Source organism: Eulemur rufifrons, chromosome 3 (genome assembly GCF_041146395.1).
Source record: "Eulemur rufifrons isolate Redbay chromosome 3, OSU_ERuf_1, whole genome shotgun sequence".
NCBI lineage: Eukaryota > Metazoa > Chordata > Mammalia > Primates > Lemuridae > Eulemur > Eulemur rufifrons.
Genome location: NC_090985.1, coordinates 24,207,368 through 24,225,944, shown reverse-complemented (window position 1 = coordinate 24,225,944; position 18,577 = coordinate 24,207,368). Strand labels below are relative to the sequence as shown.

At 57.1% G+C, this 18,577-nt stretch overlaps 1 protein-coding gene across 1 annotated transcript; it reads left to right on the top strand.

Moving 5' to 3' along the window:
• The first annotated feature begins 793 nt into the window (after positions 1–793).
• ADCK5 (aarF domain containing kinase 5) lies at positions 794–18,551 on the top strand. The gene is made up of 15 exons (XM_069466750.1): positions 794–875; positions 7,481–7,584; positions 8,565–8,714; positions 15,951–16,026; positions 16,129–16,329; positions 16,416–16,556; positions 16,642–16,755; positions 16,854–16,985; positions 17,059–17,142; positions 17,215–17,296; positions 17,363–17,441; positions 17,539–17,630; positions 17,721–17,973; positions 18,063–18,179; positions 18,260–18,551. The coding sequence occupies exons 1-15, from the start codon at positions 864–866 to the stop codon at positions 18,363–18,365; spliced, it is 1,743 nt and encodes a 580-aa protein (XP_069322851.1). The 5' UTR covers positions 794–863; the 3' UTR covers positions 18,366–18,551.
• The last annotated feature ends 26 nt before the right edge of the window (positions 18,552–18,577 follow it).

Sequence of the window (18,577 nt, the reverse complement as noted above, 5' to 3'; positions counted from 1 at the left end):
CCACCCTCTGTCTAGGGCCTGGCCAGGTGCAGGGCCCAGAGGAGCAGCCCTCTCAGGTGGGCAGGAGGAGGTGGCATGGGGGGCCCTGCTGCCCTCTGGCTCCCTGGCCCTCCCAGTACCCTGGCAAGTGCTGCACCCTGGCCCAAGGGTCTTCGCCTAACCCTCCTCCTGCATGGCCCTCCTGGCCCCTAGCCTGGGCTTGCTTCCCTGATGTGAGAGCTGCCCGGGGGCCAGGCGCTTTCCCAAGCGGTCAGTGTGAGTAGGCTAAGCGAGCGTGGAGAATCCAGGAACTCGGGGCAGCGGCAGGGCGGCCAGGCTACACGAGGGTCCTGGCTGCCAGAAGGATAGGCCTGGAGGCGCCTGGCACCCAGCAGGGCCCACGGTAACGCTGGAGTCAACCCAAGCTGCACCTGACCAGGACCGTATCTAAGCTTGTGAGTGACGAGGAAAGCAGGTCCAGAGCAAGTTAAAGAGATCCTCCTCAATCACACAGCACGGAGCCGAGAAGACCTCGGGGAGCCCTAGCCTCCCACGCCTCAACCCTCTGCTTCTCGCTGCACCCAGACTACCTGTGACTGGTCCGGGAAGGGCACAGTGACCCGTGGCAAGCGCAGGACTCGAATCTGTGGCTCTTGGCGGGCGCGGGCCCAGCGCCAGGCGCTAAGTTGCCGCTGGCCGCCAGGGGACGCTGCTCCTCTGCAGAGGGTAGGCCGGGGCGTGACCTCCAGTCCCTGCCTACCGCTGCCGGGGCGGGGGCTTGTGCGTGATAGCGCGCGTGCGCAGTGCGTTCCCTCCCGCAGGGACTACTGGGCTGAAACACGAGGCGGCGCGGGGCCAGAGCGAAGCAGAGCGGCGCCGGGAAGATGTGGCGACCGGTGAGCATCCGCCGGGCTCGAGAGCCCCGAGATTCTCTGCCCGTCCGTCAGGGCCCCTGAGAGTCCCGAGATCCTGCATGTCCCCCAGACCCTACCTCCAGAGACCCGAGTCCCTGCAGGGCCCAGACCCCCACACCCAGAGACCCGAGTCCCTGCAGGGCCCAGATTCCCACCCCTAGAGACCGGAGTCCCTGAAGGGCCCAGCCCCGTACCCCCAGAGACCCGAGCTCCTGCAGGGCCCAGACCCCCACCCCCAGAGACCCAAGCCCCTGCAGCGCCCAGACCCCCACCCCCAGAGACCCATGTCCCTGCAGGGCCCAGACCCCCACCCCCAGAGACCCATGTCCCTGCAGGGCCCAGACCCCCACCCCCAGAGACCCATGTCCCTGCAGGGCCCAGACCCCCACCCCCAGAGACCCAGAGTTACTTCTTTCCAACCAGGCGCCAGAGCCCTTGACCCACTTCTCCGCACCCCTCCGCAGGAATGCGGTCCTTTCCTGAGATGGTTTATGGCTGAGGAGGTGGAGGGGGCTCCTCAGCACTGTTCTTTCTGTACTTGAAATTTTCTGGAGAGCTTGTATTTTTTGAATAAGCCTAACCAGTACAAATGAATTTCCACTGACTTGTGCCCCAAGGGCACTGCTGCCTGGGAGCGCCAGCTGAGATGGTGAAGTAGGGTTAGTCTGGGCGGCAGGCTGGCCTCTGGCACAGCACCTTACGGTTTATAAAACTTCTTCATGTGTCCAGCTCACTCAATCTTCCAGATGGCCCTTGGAGGTGGACGGGGCAGGTCTTAGCCCTGCCTTGGAGCTGCTTGTGACCAGTAAGTGGTGTTGGGTCCAGCAGGCTTCTGAGTGCGGCCGGTGCCAGGAGGCCGCACACCCCTGGAGCAGCACAGGGTGTTCATGGTCACCAGGCCCACCTCCCCTGGCCCAGGTTCCCCATCTGTCACTTGCTAGCCTTGGGGACAGTTGTGTGCCTTAGTGTCCTCTGCTGTTGGGGTGCACAGTTCTGTTGACTCTGCTGTTAAGCTGCCCGTGTTCTGGTCACCTCTTTGTAGTTTTTTGCGTCAGGCATCACCCTGAGACTCAGCGGTTGCTTCTCACTGCATGGCTGGCTTGTCTGTGGCAGCCTTCCCTCTTCCTTCTGATCATCTGCATCTAGCCTGCAGGATGCTGGAAAACCTGGCAGCCCAGCCTGCGCCTAAAATGTGAGCACACGTGCTTTGGCTTGTGAACTTTCTAGTATCTCTTCGCATATTACCACTCAGAACTCTTTTTTGCCGTCCTGTAGGTAGTCAGGTGTGTTCCAGATGAGCTCTGGAAAAGTGAGGCGTTTCTGTTTCTGGAGGCAGACCATGCACACACTACACTCCCTGTAAGAAAGTGTGAGATGCCGGGCAGAGAGGCCCCGTCTTGTCTTGTCCAACTTGGAGGCTTCGAGAGTGAGGAGAGCTGCTGGGCCAAGCGTCGGCCAGGCCTGTCCCAAGTAGGCCCAAGTGTGTGATCTTCCCGGTGAGAAGGCCCTGGTGTGTGGGACTCGTAGTTTAGAGGGTGTGCCTGTGCCGGTGGTTTGGTGGTCACATTCTGGATGCAGTTTGGGTGATGTGTGATATGGCGGGAATTGCTCTGGTGGGGTTCTGGCAGGGTCTCTGGGAGGTCTGGCTGCTGGCTCTCCCCACAGGACCGCTCTTGTGTTCGATGAGGAATTTCAGAGAGGATAGTTTGGGGAGTGCCGGGCACCCCCCATTAGGAGGAGCCAGGCACTTGCATGGCCCATGGGTCCTGAGAGGGCAGGCTCTGGAGTTGTCAGCTCGAGGCCTTGTCCACTTGGAGTTCCGTCCAGGGCCAGATTACCACAGGGGCCACCACCGTTTCTTGCCTGACTGTGACCTGCCTGTTGCTTGGCGAGGTCCTGGCTGGGTCATAGGTTCTGTTTATCCTGTGCTTCACCATACTGACCTCATTCGGCAAGCGTTTGTCGAGTACCTGTGGTACAAAGATGTTGGAGAGGTGGCCCTGCTCAGTCTTGGGGGACAGATGCTGCAAGCTAATAGTCGCAGGAGCATGTGAGCACAGCTGCAGGGGATGAAGGAGGCACCAAGGGGCGTGGCCACAGCTTCAGGCTTTTAAACAATAATTCAAATTTGGCATTCTTTTCTGTGAGAGAACTGTGTGTTTTTGTATGAAAATGGTGTTCAAGTTATTTGTTAGTTAGGGAATTGACTTTCTCCCACATCCCTGGGGCAATGTGCTCTGCTGGTACTGTCAGGCCCCCCACGTGGCGAGAGACGTCACTGCGGAATGCTGAGGCCAGTTTTCCCCTTGGAAAGGGTAGGGCTAAGGAAGCAGGTAGACTCAGTTCCACTCCCAGCTTTGCCAGGAGTTTTAGCTGTGAATCACATGAGAAAATATATGTGAAAGCCCCTGGGAGACTCACCTCTCCAGCCTTGCAAGGTGCCACCACCTCCTTTTCACCGATGGAAGGCATCTTCAGTGGGTTCTGCCCGCCCCCACTGACGCACCCCTTCAGCACCAGGGCGCTTTGTGTTAGGCGCCACCTGTAGGTTCTGCGCCGTTCCACCGGGACCCCCAGAAACCCTGGAGGATCACCAGGGATCACCCTAGGTGCCTGGCTGGGGCTGCGTGTGATTCTCCTTTGGAGATGAGCCCTCACTGTGTGCTGCTGTGGTCCTGGCGGCTCCCTCTGGAGGCAGGGCATGGAGGGTGAGCCTCCCTCGGCTGACTCTGCATCCTGCTTTTTTCTTTTTCTTTTCTTTTCTTTCTTTTTTTTTTTTTGAGACAGAGTCTCACTCTGTTGCCCAGGCTAGAGTGCTGTGGCGTCAGCCTAGCTCACAGGAGCCTCAAACTCCTGGGCTCAAGCGATACTCCTGCCTCAGCCTCCTGAGTAGCTGGGACTATAGGCATGCACCACCATGCCCAGCTAATTTTTTCTATATATTTTTAGTTGTACAGCTAATTTCTTTCTATTTTTTTAGTAGAGACGGGGGTCTCACTCTTGCTCAGGCTGGTCTTGAACTCCTGAGCTCAAACGATCCACCCGCCTCTGCCTCCCAGAGAGCTAGGATTACAGGCGTGAGCCACCGCACCTGGCCTGCGTCCTGCTCTTGCTCAGCCCTTATGGCACTGTTGTGATGCTGGCTTCGGCAGTGGTTTGGGGGCAGGTCTGTCCCAACACCCCACAGCACGCAAGATGCCCTATCCAGGCAGATACCTCACGCTGGGGCAGACTCTAGACTGGCCTTGGGGGCGGGAATACTGGCTCCAGGCACTCACTGGCCATGCAGTCTTGGATAAGTTACTTCCCCACTCTGTGCCTCAGTTCCCCTGTCCCACCTTCTGAATTTGTGACCCCTTCTGAAACTTTGCAGGAAACCCCTTTTCCTGCCCTTCCACTCTGTGGATGCTCTTTGGCTCTGGTTGGCTAAAGCCTCCTTCATTCTCTCTAAACCCATCTCGTGAAAGCTGACACTCTTAACAGCAAATAATTCAGCTCAGCCCAGGGAGTCTCCTTTGTGTTAGACGGGCTGGGCCAGAGTAGGGCTGGTGAGAGGAGGGTGAGGCTGTTGGGGCCAGTGGCAGCTTGGCACAGAGGGCCTGAAGAGACCAGTGGCTCCAGCCATGTTGTGTTGGGACTCATGACCCCAGCATGACCCCTGTGCTCATTTGCCTGTGCCTGCACACTGAGGCAGTGCCTGGTGTGTTGGGCACTGCCCAAGGGCTTTGCAAATGTCAGTTCACTTGACCGCAGCTTTAATGGTGTAGTCATCCCTGCTTTGTGGACCGGGGAACTGAGGAGGGAACCCCAGGTGAGGAACCCTGCCCCACACCAGCTGCCTCATCTCTGAAATGGCACCTCTTGGCTGGGACTTTGTGTTACAGCAGATGTTTGTAACTTTTGATCATTAAAACGTTTATCTTCGTTGGTAGAGTGGTACATATAGCTACTTAGCCAGATACCTACTGCTTAGCTCTACCCATTATCAATATTTTGCCCTAGTTGTTTTCTATTTCTGTTTGAAAATATACATTTCTGTTGTCATTGGAACATTTGAAAGTAAGTCACATAGACATTTCAACACATAATCTCTGAACACTTCAATATGCATCCCCTAAACAAGGACATGCTCTAATATAACCATGGTAACTTTTCATTCCTAAATACTAACAGTTCTAATGTCTGTTAGCTATTCCATGTGCAGATTTGCCTATTGTCCTGGAAACATCTTTTTTGTATTTTTTTCTGAGTTGGGATCTGGTCGGCATTCATGTCTGTCTAGACTCCCAATCTACAACAGTCTTCCCACTTTTTTCCTGTGGCTTTTTACTTCTTGTGAGAAACTGCTAGTATTTACAAAAGTAGGAAGAACTAGCAGGTGCTGGTGCCAGCGTCACAGCTCTCACCATGAATCGTGGTGTCTGAGGGATCCAGGCTGTTGCTGGACAAACCCCACACTCAGATCTGCTCCTTGGGCGGGTTTCAGGTCACTGATAACATGTGCTGAGCTCTGGGGCCCCAGCCACTGGTTGGCGGCTGATACCAGCTGTTCTCCGTGGGCTTGTGGGCTTGCGCAGATGAGAATCTTGACAGCCCTAGAGCCAGAGGTGCGGGCAACTCTGGGTGATGCAGAGTGCACCTGGCTCCAGGTGTGGGTCGGGCCATCTTGCCCTGAGTCTATATGGCCCCCTTGCCCAGTGCCCTCTTCCTAGGCCGAGGCTCTGTCTCAGGCTCTGGCCACCTCTGCCTGGATGTCTACCCTGTCTCCTCTGGGCTGACCTCCTGGCACGTCACCCCCTGCCAAGGCGGGTTTCCCAGACCTGCTTTCACCTGCTCCCTGCAGGATGCCTGGCCTGGGCGCCTGCCTGGCTCCAGCTCACCTCCTCCTCTGGGGGCAGCTTTCCAACCTCTGAGCGTGTGTTCTGTTTTCCAGCCACATGGGCCTGTCTTCCATTCCTCAGCATCTTTGAGGATGTTGTCCTCTGCCTGGGAGACGTCCCCCACGTGCAGGTAGAGTCTACACTGCCCCAGGTCGCAGGACCCTCTCTCCCTGTGCTGTCCAGCCGGCCCTGCAGCTGTGTGGCCCCTGTTGGGCGCGGCCTGTTGTCACCTGCTCCTCACTGGCAGGGCTCGTTTGCAGGGAGGAGAACAGGCAGGGCAGAGTTGTGTAGGGGAGGCCAAGGTTCTCCGCTCCTGGGCACCTGTGAAACCTTTGTCTGCGGGGTGAGGTGGGCGGGAGCTGGGATCCTGCCAGCCCCTGTTGTAAGCTTCTCTTTACAGCCTGTGGGCACAGTGGCCTGTGGTCTTGGCCTCCTGCCGTGTGTGTCCTGGCACCAGAGGTGGCCGAGGCCAGGAGGGGCAAGCTGGGCAGGCTGAAGGGTGGACGGTGTGCCCGTCAATCTCCGTACACTGCCAGCCCTCACGCCTGTCTGCCTCTGGGCTTTTCCTTGAGAATCAGCACTTGTTGTGTGTGGCCTTGTGAGTAGAGATTTCCGTCAGCCCCTGCTCTCTCGTGGGACAATAGTTCATGGACCTTCTCCTTTGACTTCTGTGTTGTTTTTAGCCCTTGAAATTTTCTGCAGGGCTTTGTGCTATGGCCAGAAGGCGATTGGAAAGTCAGGTCCTTGCTTGGCCCCGTGCTCCTGACGATGTGTTAACGCCTGTGCCGTGGGTGTGGCTTGCTGCTTACGGCCTCTTCTCCCCCTGAACTCCCACTTGTTGGGAGAATTAGCAGTTGGGGAATTTGTGGTTAAGGAAGTTTTAAGACCTCATAGTTCAAGTGTGGTCGGGAACCCAAGGCTGCCAGTGAGTGTGTGAGAGCTGTGGTGTTTTCACGTCACAAAAATAAGGCAGCACATCCTATAGCATCTCCATGGCACCTGGCGCCTTTAAGTGTGTCCTGCTGGCCACAGCACACCTTCTGCTCTGGCTGCCCTGCCCTCTTCCGAGCAGAAGCTGCCCAGGTCCTGCCTTTGAGTCCTCAGCCAGCTGTATGTTCCTGCACCTTTGTTTGCTTTGGGACAGTGGCCTACACAAGGGCCATTTCTCCTGTCCAGGCTTCCACCGTAGAGTCGGGCATCTTATTTCTGACAATGTGGCTGAGCGTTGTGGACGCTCCTCTCAGACGTGGACTGCCTTCCTGTGCCACTGGTCGGTGTGCTCAGCGACAGGAGGTGGTACGTGGTGGTCAGGGTGCCACCAGAGAGTGTCAGGGCAGGAGTGTGGGGGTCCGTCACAGCCAAGCAGGTTGCTATGCCATCTCTTTCTGTAGCAACTGAGGGGATGTCACAGACGGGTGTTTTCAGTAGCCTGTCACTGTTTGAGGTGGCAGTCCCTGGGTTCCTGTGCGTTTAGCCTCCCTCCTGCGACACGCTGACTCTCAGCTCTGCTCCAAGAGGTAGGATTGTCTTTTTACTCCCACGTCAAACGAGGGAGCCTGGCAGGAAGCGCTGACCATCTCAGGTGACGTGTTTGAGTGGTGAGTTCAGGAACGCATCTTTCCCCCTCGGGCTCCAGCCCGTGTAGACGCTGGGTGGTGACAGAGCTGAAGGGTGCGTCCTCATCTGACTGTGCTGTTTCGTCTGCAGTTGCAGCTTTGCCACTTCCACTCTGCTCTGCTGCAGAGTGGGCAGAAGCCCTGGCCGCCCCCTGCAGTGCTCTTCAGGAGAAACCTCAGGGTCCTGCCTTCGAGGTAAGAGTCTCCACAGCCAGGGCACCACCTGTCGCCAGGCAGGGCTGGTGGCCGGGCCCCTTCCACGCCCTCCACCAAGGCAGGCTGCATTCGCTGCTCGGTGCAGCGCACTGGGCCCAAGACCCCAAGCCCAGACTCAGGACAGGGCACATGGTGCGGGGCTGCTCACTGACAACAAGGTTTTGCACAAGTGGCTGGCAAGTCAGGAAGACAGAGCCGCCTGCTCCGAAGAGAACAAATGGTGATAGTTGGAGACAGAGGAGAGTGGGTTATGGGGGTGCCAGATTAGAGGAGAAAGCTTCAAGAAGAGGGGCAGAGAGCAGGCCTCTGAGAGAGGAAAGGCCAGATAGGGCCCCGGAGGCCAGTGAGGCTGGATTGCCGTGGGCAGCCTGAGCAGCTTGTGGCTCGGTGAACCTGGTGGAGGCACCTCACTCCCAGCGCTCTGTGCACAGAAGACCCTGGGACACGTGCGCAACTGGGTGTAGAAACAGGTGCTCAAGCTCCTGCTGCACAAGCACGTGGAGCCCCTCCTGTGTTCATCGATTGCTCTGGTCCCTGTTCTGAGGTCTGGAGTAGTTCAGTGTGTGCTGACCTCAGCATCCTACCCAGCCAATGTTGTCCTAACAGGATCCAGCTGGACCTCGGTGAGGTGGGTGGTGATTGTAATTTTGTGCAGTGTGGCTGGCCCTAGCGCCATGAGGGGCACAGACCTGTCACTGATCCCTTCCGGGCGAGCTGAGGAGCCATTTCTACCTCCACTAGCCCCATGGCTGGGCCTCTGGACAGACCCAGAGGAGATCTGCCCTGGGTCCGTCTGGCGTGGTGCTGCTGTGGGTGTTCTCTGGTGACCTGAGTGGCTGTGCACTGTGCACACAGCACTGAGAGCAGCTGGGGGGCAGAGGAGGGAGGGAGCAGAGACCTGTGGAGCCTAGCCGAGGGGGAGGGCAGCACCTCCACTCACGGGCCTCTGTCTCCCTCAGGTCCTTGAGACCCGCGCCCCTGTGGAGGAAGGCGCTGTCTGCCACAGTGGTAGGAGTGCCCCTGCTCCTGGGAGTCCGCTATTTCACAGCAGAGGCGCAAGAGAAGAGGAGGATGCGGCTCATGGTGGACAGCATCGGGCGCTTTGGCAGGTAGGAGGGCCGCTGGCCAGGGGTGGGGTGGGGCGGCCTTCTCCCCTGCCTGACCTCACACATGGGGGCCGGGGCTGGGGGGGCCGTGGGTTTCGCTGAGGACTTTACAGTTGCCTTCCAGGCGTCCTTTGCTGTGTGGGAAGGTGCTAACTAGTGGGGCCATCAGATGTGGGTCCCTGACATTTAACACAGCCTCTACAGACTTTTCCCCAGTCAGCCTTGGCCTGGGGGTGGCCCTGGTTGGTGCCTCCTCTCCCAGGCTTTCTGGCTGCCACAGAGCAGCTCCCACCCCTCTGCTCCCACCCACCCCAAGGAGAGTTGGCATCTGGGCAGAGAGGCTTGGGCCTAGAGGAAAGGCCACCCGTCTCTGCCCCTAGAGGCCACAACACCAGGTGGTCACTGTCAGGGTACCTGACACCAAAGGCCCTTCTTAGTCTCCTTCATCCCCTGGTGCAGAACTTGGAGGGAGGGTAGGGGGATGTTTCCTGTTGGAGCCCTCGGGCAGGCATTCCCGCTTTTGGTTAGACCCAGGAGTTCCTGCAGCCACAGAGCCCTGCCCAGCCTGGGCCTCGTGGGGGCTGGCTCTTGGCATTGAGAGAAACCTCAGCTCACACAGAACCCCTTTGGACAGGGCGGGGTTGGGGTGGGAGCTGGGGTCCTGCTCTGCCCAGCTCTGAGCACCTGCTGCTTCCCCAGGCCTGGGTCAGTTTCTCAGGGAAGCTTGGGATTCCTAAGGCCTTCATCCTCTACCGGAGGCTCCACTGGGATTCGCTCCAGCAGTGACCGTAGGCATGGGATGGGTGGGTGCTTGAAGAGTTTCAGCCGCCAGGAAGAGACAGTCTGTCCCATGCCCGTCTCCCTGGCGTTTGGTTTTGCCTGGAGCTCCTGGTCTTCCCTGTTGGCAGGTTCTCGGTAGTGTCCTCTATGTCCACAGCCTGAGGTCCTCTCTATCTTTTCTTTTGTGACCCTCCCTTATGGTATGTACAGTGACCTCACAGGGCTCCTGGTGACTGTCCATACACGGTCTGGTCTCAAGTGCATTCTGGGCAGGCCTGGTTTCATCTCGCACTATCTCACAACTACTGTTTCCTGGCATCCAGACGCCCAGCCACAGGCTCTGCACACTTGCCTTCTGTGTACTTAGTGGGAAGATGCATTTTCACAGCTTGCTTGCAGGAGCCAAGCTGGGGTTGCAGGGAGGGGGCCAGGACTGTTCACTTTCCCAACAGTTTGTACATTCTTTTCTCAACTCTAAGCCCTGATCGTTAGTTGCCAGGACAGTCGTGCCCATGGAACATTCCTAGTGGGGCACAGGATGTCTCGGGGACACATGACCCAAGTAACAGGGCAGCATCCACACAGGAGCCCAGGAAAGAGCCAGGGCAGGGGGCAGTCGTTGGGGCCAGCCCACCATGAGAGAAGGGGGCAGAGGTCAGAAAGGCCCAACTGCTCAGGGACTATCTGGGTGGCCGGTAGCGGAAGGTTTGAGATAATGTTTCTCTTTGTTTCAGAGCCCTGGTCTTTAAGCCCCTATCCTTCCCACTCTTCATTTAAATTTAACTTTTAAATATCATCTGGGCTCAAGCGATCCTCCCACTTTGCACGTATTACAGGCGTGAGCCGCTGCACCTGGCTCTATACTTCAATTGTTAAGTTGTATTTGTACACTCTATGGGCTGATGCACTGACAAACTTCGAGAATTTTCACCCTTGGGGTAGGGTTAAGGGGAATTTTCAACATTTCTAAGTTCTTGACTATTAAAATTTTTTATAGTAAACAATACTTTTGGCCGGGCGAGGTGGCTCACGCCTGTAATCCTAGCATTCTGGGAGGCCGAGGCGGGTGGATCACTCAAGGTCAGGAGTTCGAGATCAGCCTGAGCAAGAGCGAGACCTCGTCTCTACTAAAAATAGAAAGAAATTATCTGGTCAACTAAAATATATATATAGAAAAAATTAGCCGGGCATGGTGGCGCATGCCTGTAGTCCCAGCTACTCGGGAGGCTGAGGCAGAAGGATCGTTTAAGCCCAGGAGTTTGAGGTTGCTGTGAGCTAGGCTGACGCCACGGCACTCACTCTAGCCTGGGCAACAGAGCGAGACTCTGTCTCAAAAAAAAAAACAAAAAACACAATACTTTTGTAGTAAAGATTCCATAGATTTCTGCTTGGGAAAGAAGGGGTTTAATTTTTGAAAATGTGGCTCCAAGGGCACGTCTGCAGCTCGAGTACTCCGGGGAGGAGGCTTGTCCACCGAGGTGCAGTGCAGAAGGCATGAGGACAGGCCGGCGCAGGGGCCTGCACCAGGGAGGGCCTTTTCGTTCTTTCACTTTTATAACTGCAAAAGTAATGCACACTCTTCATAAAATCTATCTGAGACATGACAAAGAACCCCCGGGCTGTTCCTGTCCGAGGCTGCGCCTTCCCTCCCAGCTTGTCTATCCCCTGCCAACCATCAGCCTTGCTGGACCTCTGGGACAGGAGCCCCATGGGGTAGGACTCAGCGGGCCCTGAGAGGGCCAGGCTCTGGGTGATGGTGGGAGGCCTCACTCATTTCCATTGCCCCAGGCTCTGGTGAGCGAGGAACCTAGGCTCTGTTCCTCAAGGCACGAGAAGCTCCGTGAGGCCAGCAGTTCCTTCTGAAGACCCCTTCCTGGCCACCTTCACCTCAGGAAGGGCCAGAACAAAAAGGCAATGTCTGACCTGAGCTGGCCATGGGAAGGAAAAAAAGCTGCTAAGATTCTGGAGGGTTTCCTGCCCTTGCCAGGGTGCATGTCCCCGTTGTCACAGAAGTAATCAGGAGGTCAGGCCATGCCCTGCTTCTGCCAGACTGTCCTGCACAAACTGCATCTTCCTACTTGTCCCAGCCTAACACAGAAGACAAAATGGGAACCTGCGCTCGCAGCCATCTATGTGGAGGTAGCGAGAATGTGGGGTGCTCTGAGCTCCCCAAGACACGAGGGAGGCTTCCCTCCTTCCTGAATAATTCCGTCCGAGAGCCATTTGGTGGCACCGAACAAGGTCCAGCACGGGGTCCTTAGGGGAGGGAGCTGTCCACACTGAGGGCAGTGGCTACACTCAGGGCAACTGATGGGATGAGTCACTGTGCTGGGGACAGCTGCAGAAGGAAGTCAGAAACACAAAAGGGAGAAAGCCAGAGTGACCTCCGTGTTGCAGTGGGAGCTATGTGCGGACTCATGGTTTGTACTGTCTAAAGCTAGACATGCAATGAGCGTGTAAACATGTGCAGCGTGTGCACACGGTCACACAGACACCTCGCAGCGCTGGTTCACTAAAGGGCCTGGGAGCACCAGCGCTCCAGCATCCACAGTGTGGCTGCTGAGGCCGTTGTCCACCCCGAGGCACCAGCCCCCTGGAGAAAGGCTGGTTCCAGCTGGGCAGGGAGAGGCCAGGGTGAGCCCGGAGCGCCTGGCGCTGCCAACGAGGAATGAAGTGCTCAGAAGATGGAGCCTCGTCAAAGGACAAGGAACTGTCAGTGGAAAATCTAGGGATGGATAAACTTGGATTATCACAAATGGATTTTCAGTTCTGCTGTATGTTTGAATTTTTTCATGGTAAAATGTTGGAGATGAGAAAAGCACAAGGAGGCCACCAAAGCCAAGTCTAGGACAGTCCTGGGAATGAACACTAATATTACTGACAGAAGCCCGCAGTGTAGCGTGACAGGAATGAAGTGACAGGCGCTAAATGGGGGCAGAGAGGCTTTCTCTTACAGCCAGCTGGCAAGTGCCGCAGGAACAATTGGACTGGAAAATCCACCGTCATGGTGATCATTAATTCACCTGAGGCGGATCAGTGGGTGCTAAGCTCATCCGTAGGAAGACGGGGAGAGCAGATGCCAATGTGACCTCAGAACCCCTCACTGAACACCTAATGACACGGAAACCAGACGGTGACATGGACGGGATGCAGGAGCAGAGCACCAACTGCCTCTGCGACATCCCTGCCGAAAGTGGGTCAGCTGACTGACCGGAACGAGGCAGATGAGCGCCAGCAGAGGAGACAGGGTTGGGGAAATTCTGTGAAGGGTTAGACATACCATAGGCCCTGTGGCCACATGGTCTCTGCTGCAGCCACGCAACTCTGCAGTGGCAGCAGCCCCAGGCAGCGCAAGAGCTAACCCTAACCCTCGAGCTGTACAGTGTAACTACTAGACTGTAATCTTCAAATGTGTCAAATTGTGTGCAGTGAAGAATTAACTTTACCCAGAGAGGTCTGGTCTTTGTCCTTGGTTCTAGACATGGCCTCTAAGTCCTTGGAGTTTGCCAAGTGGCAGGCGTGTTTCTGCCTGCCGTGGTGGCCTTCATAGTTGAGGCTAACGAAGGAGGGGCAGGGCTGGAAGCTGAGCTCAGTCGTGGGCCCGAGCCAATCCACATGCCTCCCTCTGACGCCCCAATAAAAACTTCAGACACTCATGCCCAGATGAACTTCCTGGTCACACAGAGTAAGTCTCTGAGGACACGGAAGCTCTGAATTTGGGACCCTCCAGTCCTCGCTCTGTGCATCTCTTCCTCAGGATATTTTGGATTTGTCCTTTGCCAACATAAAACCTAAACTCAAGTACAGTACTTTCCTGAGTTCTGTGTCACTCTAGAGAGCTGTCGAAACTGAGGGAGTCTTTGGGTACTGCCAGACTTGTCGCCAGCTAATCTGAAGTGAGGGTGGTCCTGGGGACCCACACACCTGCAGCTGGTGTCAGAAGTCCTAGGCGGACATGGCAGCCTGGAAGACCACAGCCTTCACCTTGACTTTGGCCAACTCCAGGCAGTCACGAATGCCAAGCAAGGGCTGAGGGCTGATGGGACTGAAATAGATCAGAGATGATAACCAAATGCCACATGTGACCCTGGACCTAAATCCTTTTGCTAAAAAGGATGTCACTGGAGCACCTGGTGACACACAAAAAGGTCTGCAGGTTAGAGGGTTGTGAGACACTAGTCTCCTGATTGTGGTTATGTGGGACAGTGTCCTTGTTTATAGGAAATACGCTCTAAAGGGTTCGGGGTTATGGGTCATGTTGACAACTTATTCTCAAATATTTCAAAAATTAAAACTTTTTTGGGTTTATTCTTGCAGTTGTTCTGGACATTTGAAATTATTTCAAGGGCCAGGCATAGTGTCTGACACCTGTAATCCTAGCACTCTGGGAGGCCGAGGTGGGAGGATCGCTTGATGTCAGGAGTTTGAGACCAACCTCAGCAAGAGTGAGACCCCGTCTCTACTAAAAATAGAAAGAAATTAGCCAGACAACTGAAAATAGAAAAAGTTAGCCAGGCATGGTGGTGCATGCCTGTAGTCCCAGCTACTCAGGAGGCTGAGACAGGAGGATCTCTTGAGCCCAGGAGTTTGAGGTTGCTGTGAGCTAGGTTGAGGCCACGGCACTCTAGCCTGAGTAACAGAGCAAGACTCTCTCTTAAAAAAAAAAAAAAAAAGAAAAGAAAAGAATTATTTCAAAACAAAAATGTAGGGCCAGGTATGGCAGCTTACACCTGTACTCCTAACACTTTAGGAGGCCAAGGCAGGAGGGTGGCTTGAGCCCCGGAGTTCCAGGCTGCAGTGAGCTGTGATTGTACCTCTGTTCTCCAGTGGGACCACAGAGCGAGCTCCTGCTCTAGAAAACAGATAAAAAAAATCACGGTGCTGCCAGGCTCAGTCCCTGCCTCTCCATGCTGGCCTCTGACCCACCGACGCCCCTGTAGTCCCCAGCCCATGTTCACGTGGGCTTCTTTAGTACCTTGAGGTTGAGAATTTTAGCCATTTTTGATGTAACTTTTCTTGACTGTGTCATACCTGCTTGCTGTGTTGTTAGACTCTCTTCAGTTCTAGGTGATAGAATTCATTTATGTTTGGCTGAAGTGCAAGCAGGCATTGATTTCGGGACCCGCCCTACAGGAGTGTACTTGAGCCCCCAGGATGCTGCTGGGGTCTTGTGTTCACATGTGTGTACGCATCTGTGCGTGCGTGTGTATGTAGGGGTGGCCTTAGCTCCCCTTTCCCCCAAAAAGATGGGCTGAGTGGTCAGGGCGGCCCTCAAGGCCAGCCAGGTGGTCTGCAGCAAGGCTGCTGTCCTCCACCCCCGCCTTGCTGGCCAGTCGCTGTGGGACGTCAGCATCTACTGGAAACTCCATTGCCAGTTGATTTGTTGAGTGTTTTTGGCATCAGCTCCATCCAGCCAGGCCTGTCATGGGCAGAGGTGACGGATGCCCTGCTTCCACTCACTGACCACTGGATGCATCCCTGCACCTTTCTACAAGCAGTCAGCCCCCCACGAAAGTTCGTGAGAATCTTGTGTACGATGTGCTCTTGTTGTAGGTTGGTTCTGCCCATAAGGCATCCCCACCTCAGAGTGGCCTTTAAGCCTCACGGCTCGGGGCACATTTGGGAATCCCTACCCCCACCCATAGCATGTACTGCAGGTGCTCTGTGGGAGCCCAGAGTGGGGCCTGGGCCGGGGACCTCCCTGGAGTGCTGGGGGCACAGAGCCCACCTGGGCAGCCAGAGCCCTTCCCAGGCAGGGCGTGAGCTGCATAGGGGTGTGGGGTGGGGCCTCTGGCCTATGTGGGCTGGCCACTGTGTGCTCCTCCCCAAGAGGCTCCTGAGGCAGGTCTGGGGGTCCGGGGAGCCCATTTCCAGCATCCTTCTCCATGCATCCTTCTTGCCTAAACCTCCCCTGGGGAGCCCAGTACCTGGTGAGCACACCCAGGGTGTCCCCTACTTCCCCCCTTAACTGGAGCCCTTTCCCTGCAGACCTTGCTTCCCTGGGCCTCCCTGCCTCCTTGGTGGACCTCAGGCACCCTCCTGTGACCTTTGCAGCCCCAGCCACACCTGCCATCCATCCTTGGACCCCCTGCCTTCCTGTGCCTGGACTCAGGCCTTCCTCTTTAACAGGCTGTATCAGAGTCCCGACTCTTCTGGGGTTTCCATCCACCCACTGTCCCCTGTCCCATCTTTCCTGGGTGCCTGTGGGTACCCAGGCAGGGAGTGAGGGTGGCGTGGACACAGGCTGCCCATCTGCAGATCAGGAGACTGACCTGCAGGCACTGTCGGTAGAGGGACCAAAGGATACCCCATGGGCTCAGCAGCTGCCCATGTGCTCACAAGGACCCAAGGGGCTGGCAGGGTGAGATCAGACCACAGGAGGTCTCTCAAAACTGAGGGACGATATGCAGGAGCACCCAGAGCCTGCCTATCGGGGCTAAGGGACACCTTTGCCCACAGGTCTCTGAGGATCGGCCTGCAGATCTCCCTAGACTACTGGTGGTGCACAAACATCGTCCTACGAGGGGTGGAAGAGGTTTGTACCTGTGTACTGGGCACATGGCGGGGGTACACTGGAGGTGACAGGCACTGGGTGGGCCTAGGGAGGTGGTCAGCTCTCCTCCATGCCTATGGTCAGAACAGCCCGGGGTACTTGGAGGTGCTATCTGCGTGTCACCAGCGGGCAGCCGATGCCCTGGTGGCAGGAGCCATCTGCAATGGGGGCCTCTACGTGAAGCTTGGCCAAGGGCTGTGCTCCTTCAACCACTTGCTGCCTCCGGAGTACATCAGGACCCTGCGCATGCTGGAGGACAGAGCCCTCACACGTGGCTTCCGGGAGGTGAGCCCTGCCTCCAGGGGCAGAGGGCGGGCAGTAAGGGCTCCAGCAGCAGCCCCCCAGCTACTCCAAACACCTGTTCCTGCCAGGTGGATGAGTTGTTCCTTGAGGATTTTCAGGCTCTGCCCCATGAGCTCTTCCAGAAGTTTGACTATCAGCCAGTGGCCGCCGCCAGCCTGGCCCAGGTGCACCGAGCCACGCTGCACGATGGCACTGCTGTGGCTGTGAAGGTGCGCGGGGGTCTGCCTTGTGCCGTGGTGGGCTCTGAGGCTCGTTGTGGGACCCAGGCCCTTGCTGTGCCCTTGCCTGGTGCAGGTGCAGTACATTGACCTGCAGGACCGCTTTGATGGAGACATCCATACCGTGGAGCTCCTGCTACAGCTCATCGAGTTCATGCACCCCAGCTTTGGCTTCAGCTGGGTCCTGCAGGTAATGACCAGCTTGGGCAGGCTGGAGCAAGCTGCACCATTCATGTGCCAGGAGGGAGGGCAGGTCCCTGACCCTGACTGCCTGTGTGTGGCCCCCAGGACCTGAAGGGCACCCTGGCCCAGGAGCTGGACTTCAAGAACGAGGGTCGCAATGCTGAGCGCTGTGCACAGGAGCTGGGGCACTTCCGCTACCTTGTGGTTCCCCGTGTGCACTGGGACAAGTCAAGCAAGGTACGCTATGCCAGGCACCTCTCGGGTGGGGGCGGTGCAGGCCTGCTGAGTGCAGCCTCTTGCTCTCTCCCAGCGTGTGCTGACTGCCGACTTCTGTGAGGGCTGCAAGGTCACCGATGTTGAGGCCATCACGAGCCAGGGGCTGGCAGTGCAGGACGTGAGTGCCATTCTGGGGGCAGGGGTGGTGGGGTGCTATCCACACCCACTGCATGTTCCACTCTCTCCCCAGGTGGCAGCGAAGCTGATCCAGGCTTTTGCCGAGCAGATATTTTACACAGGTTTCATCCATGCTGACCCCCACCCCGGCAATGGTAGGAAATCCCCTGGGGGCGGGGGACTCTGGTTGGGTAGCAGGAACTGACATGCTGTGTCCCTAGTTCTGGTGCGGAAAGGCCCAGATGGGAAGGCAGAGCTGGTGCTGCTGGACCACGGGCTCTACCAGTTTCTGGATGAAAAGTAAGCCCTGGGGTGGGGTTGGCTGAGCCTCTCCCTTGGGCCCAGACCTTCCTGCCCTGGGGCTGTGGGCTCATGGCCTGGCTGGGCCCTTCCACAGGGACCGGTCGGCCCTGTGCCAGCTCTGGCGGGCCATCATCCTAAGGGACGATGCTGCGATGAAGGCGCACGCAGCTGCACTCGGGGTACAAGGTGATGCAGGTACATGGGGGGCTGTTGGGGGGGCAGGGGGGAGCAGGTGCTAGGCACAGAGCCCTGGTTCAGGCTCATCTGCCTCCCCAGACTACTTGCTGTTCTCTGAGATGCTCATGCAGCGGCCTGTGCGCCTGGGGCAGCTGTGGGGCTCCCACCTGCTAAGCCGAGAGGAGGTGGCCTACATGCAGGACATGGCCCAAGAACACTTCGATGGCATCATGGCAGTGCTCAAGGCCCTGCCACGGTCGATGCTGCTTGTACTGCGTAACATCAACACCGTGCGCGCCATCAACACAGCCCTGGGCAGCCCCGTCGACCGCTACTTCCTCATGGCCAAGAGGTTGGTGACTGAGTAGGTGCCCTGAGGGGTGGGACAGGGGCAGGGGCAGGGCCAGAGGCAGGCTGGGGCCAACCTGTAGGTCTGTGCAGGGCAGTCAGGGGCTGGAGCCGCCTGGTGGGCGCGGCGTACCAGGGCATCTACGGCATCAGCCTCCTGCGCCACATCAAGGTCATCTGGGAGATGCTCAAATTTGAAGTGGCCCTGAGGTGAGTGGATGAGTGCAGCTGGTGGGGCATGGCCAGGGTCTGCTCCCCACCAACCTGTGACCTCACCCCACCCTCCCCAGGCTGGAAATCCTGGCCATGCGGCTCACCGCCCTCCTGGTTCGTGTTCTGGCCCACCTGGGCCTTATGCCCCAGGCCGAGGAGCTCTACCAGTACTTGGAGACCTAGGGAGCCCTGAGGGCAGGATGACCACTTGGAGCTGCCCAGACCCCGCAGGGCTCGCCCAGCCAGAGGCCTGACTGAGCTGGCCAGGGCTGGCAGTGCGGACATCCTAAGACCCAGGAGTGCTGGAGCAACTATAGCCGGGATTGGGGGACACACTGTGGGGCTGTGACCACAGCCAGTCCAGGCAGCCATGCAATGACCACACGTTCATCTTA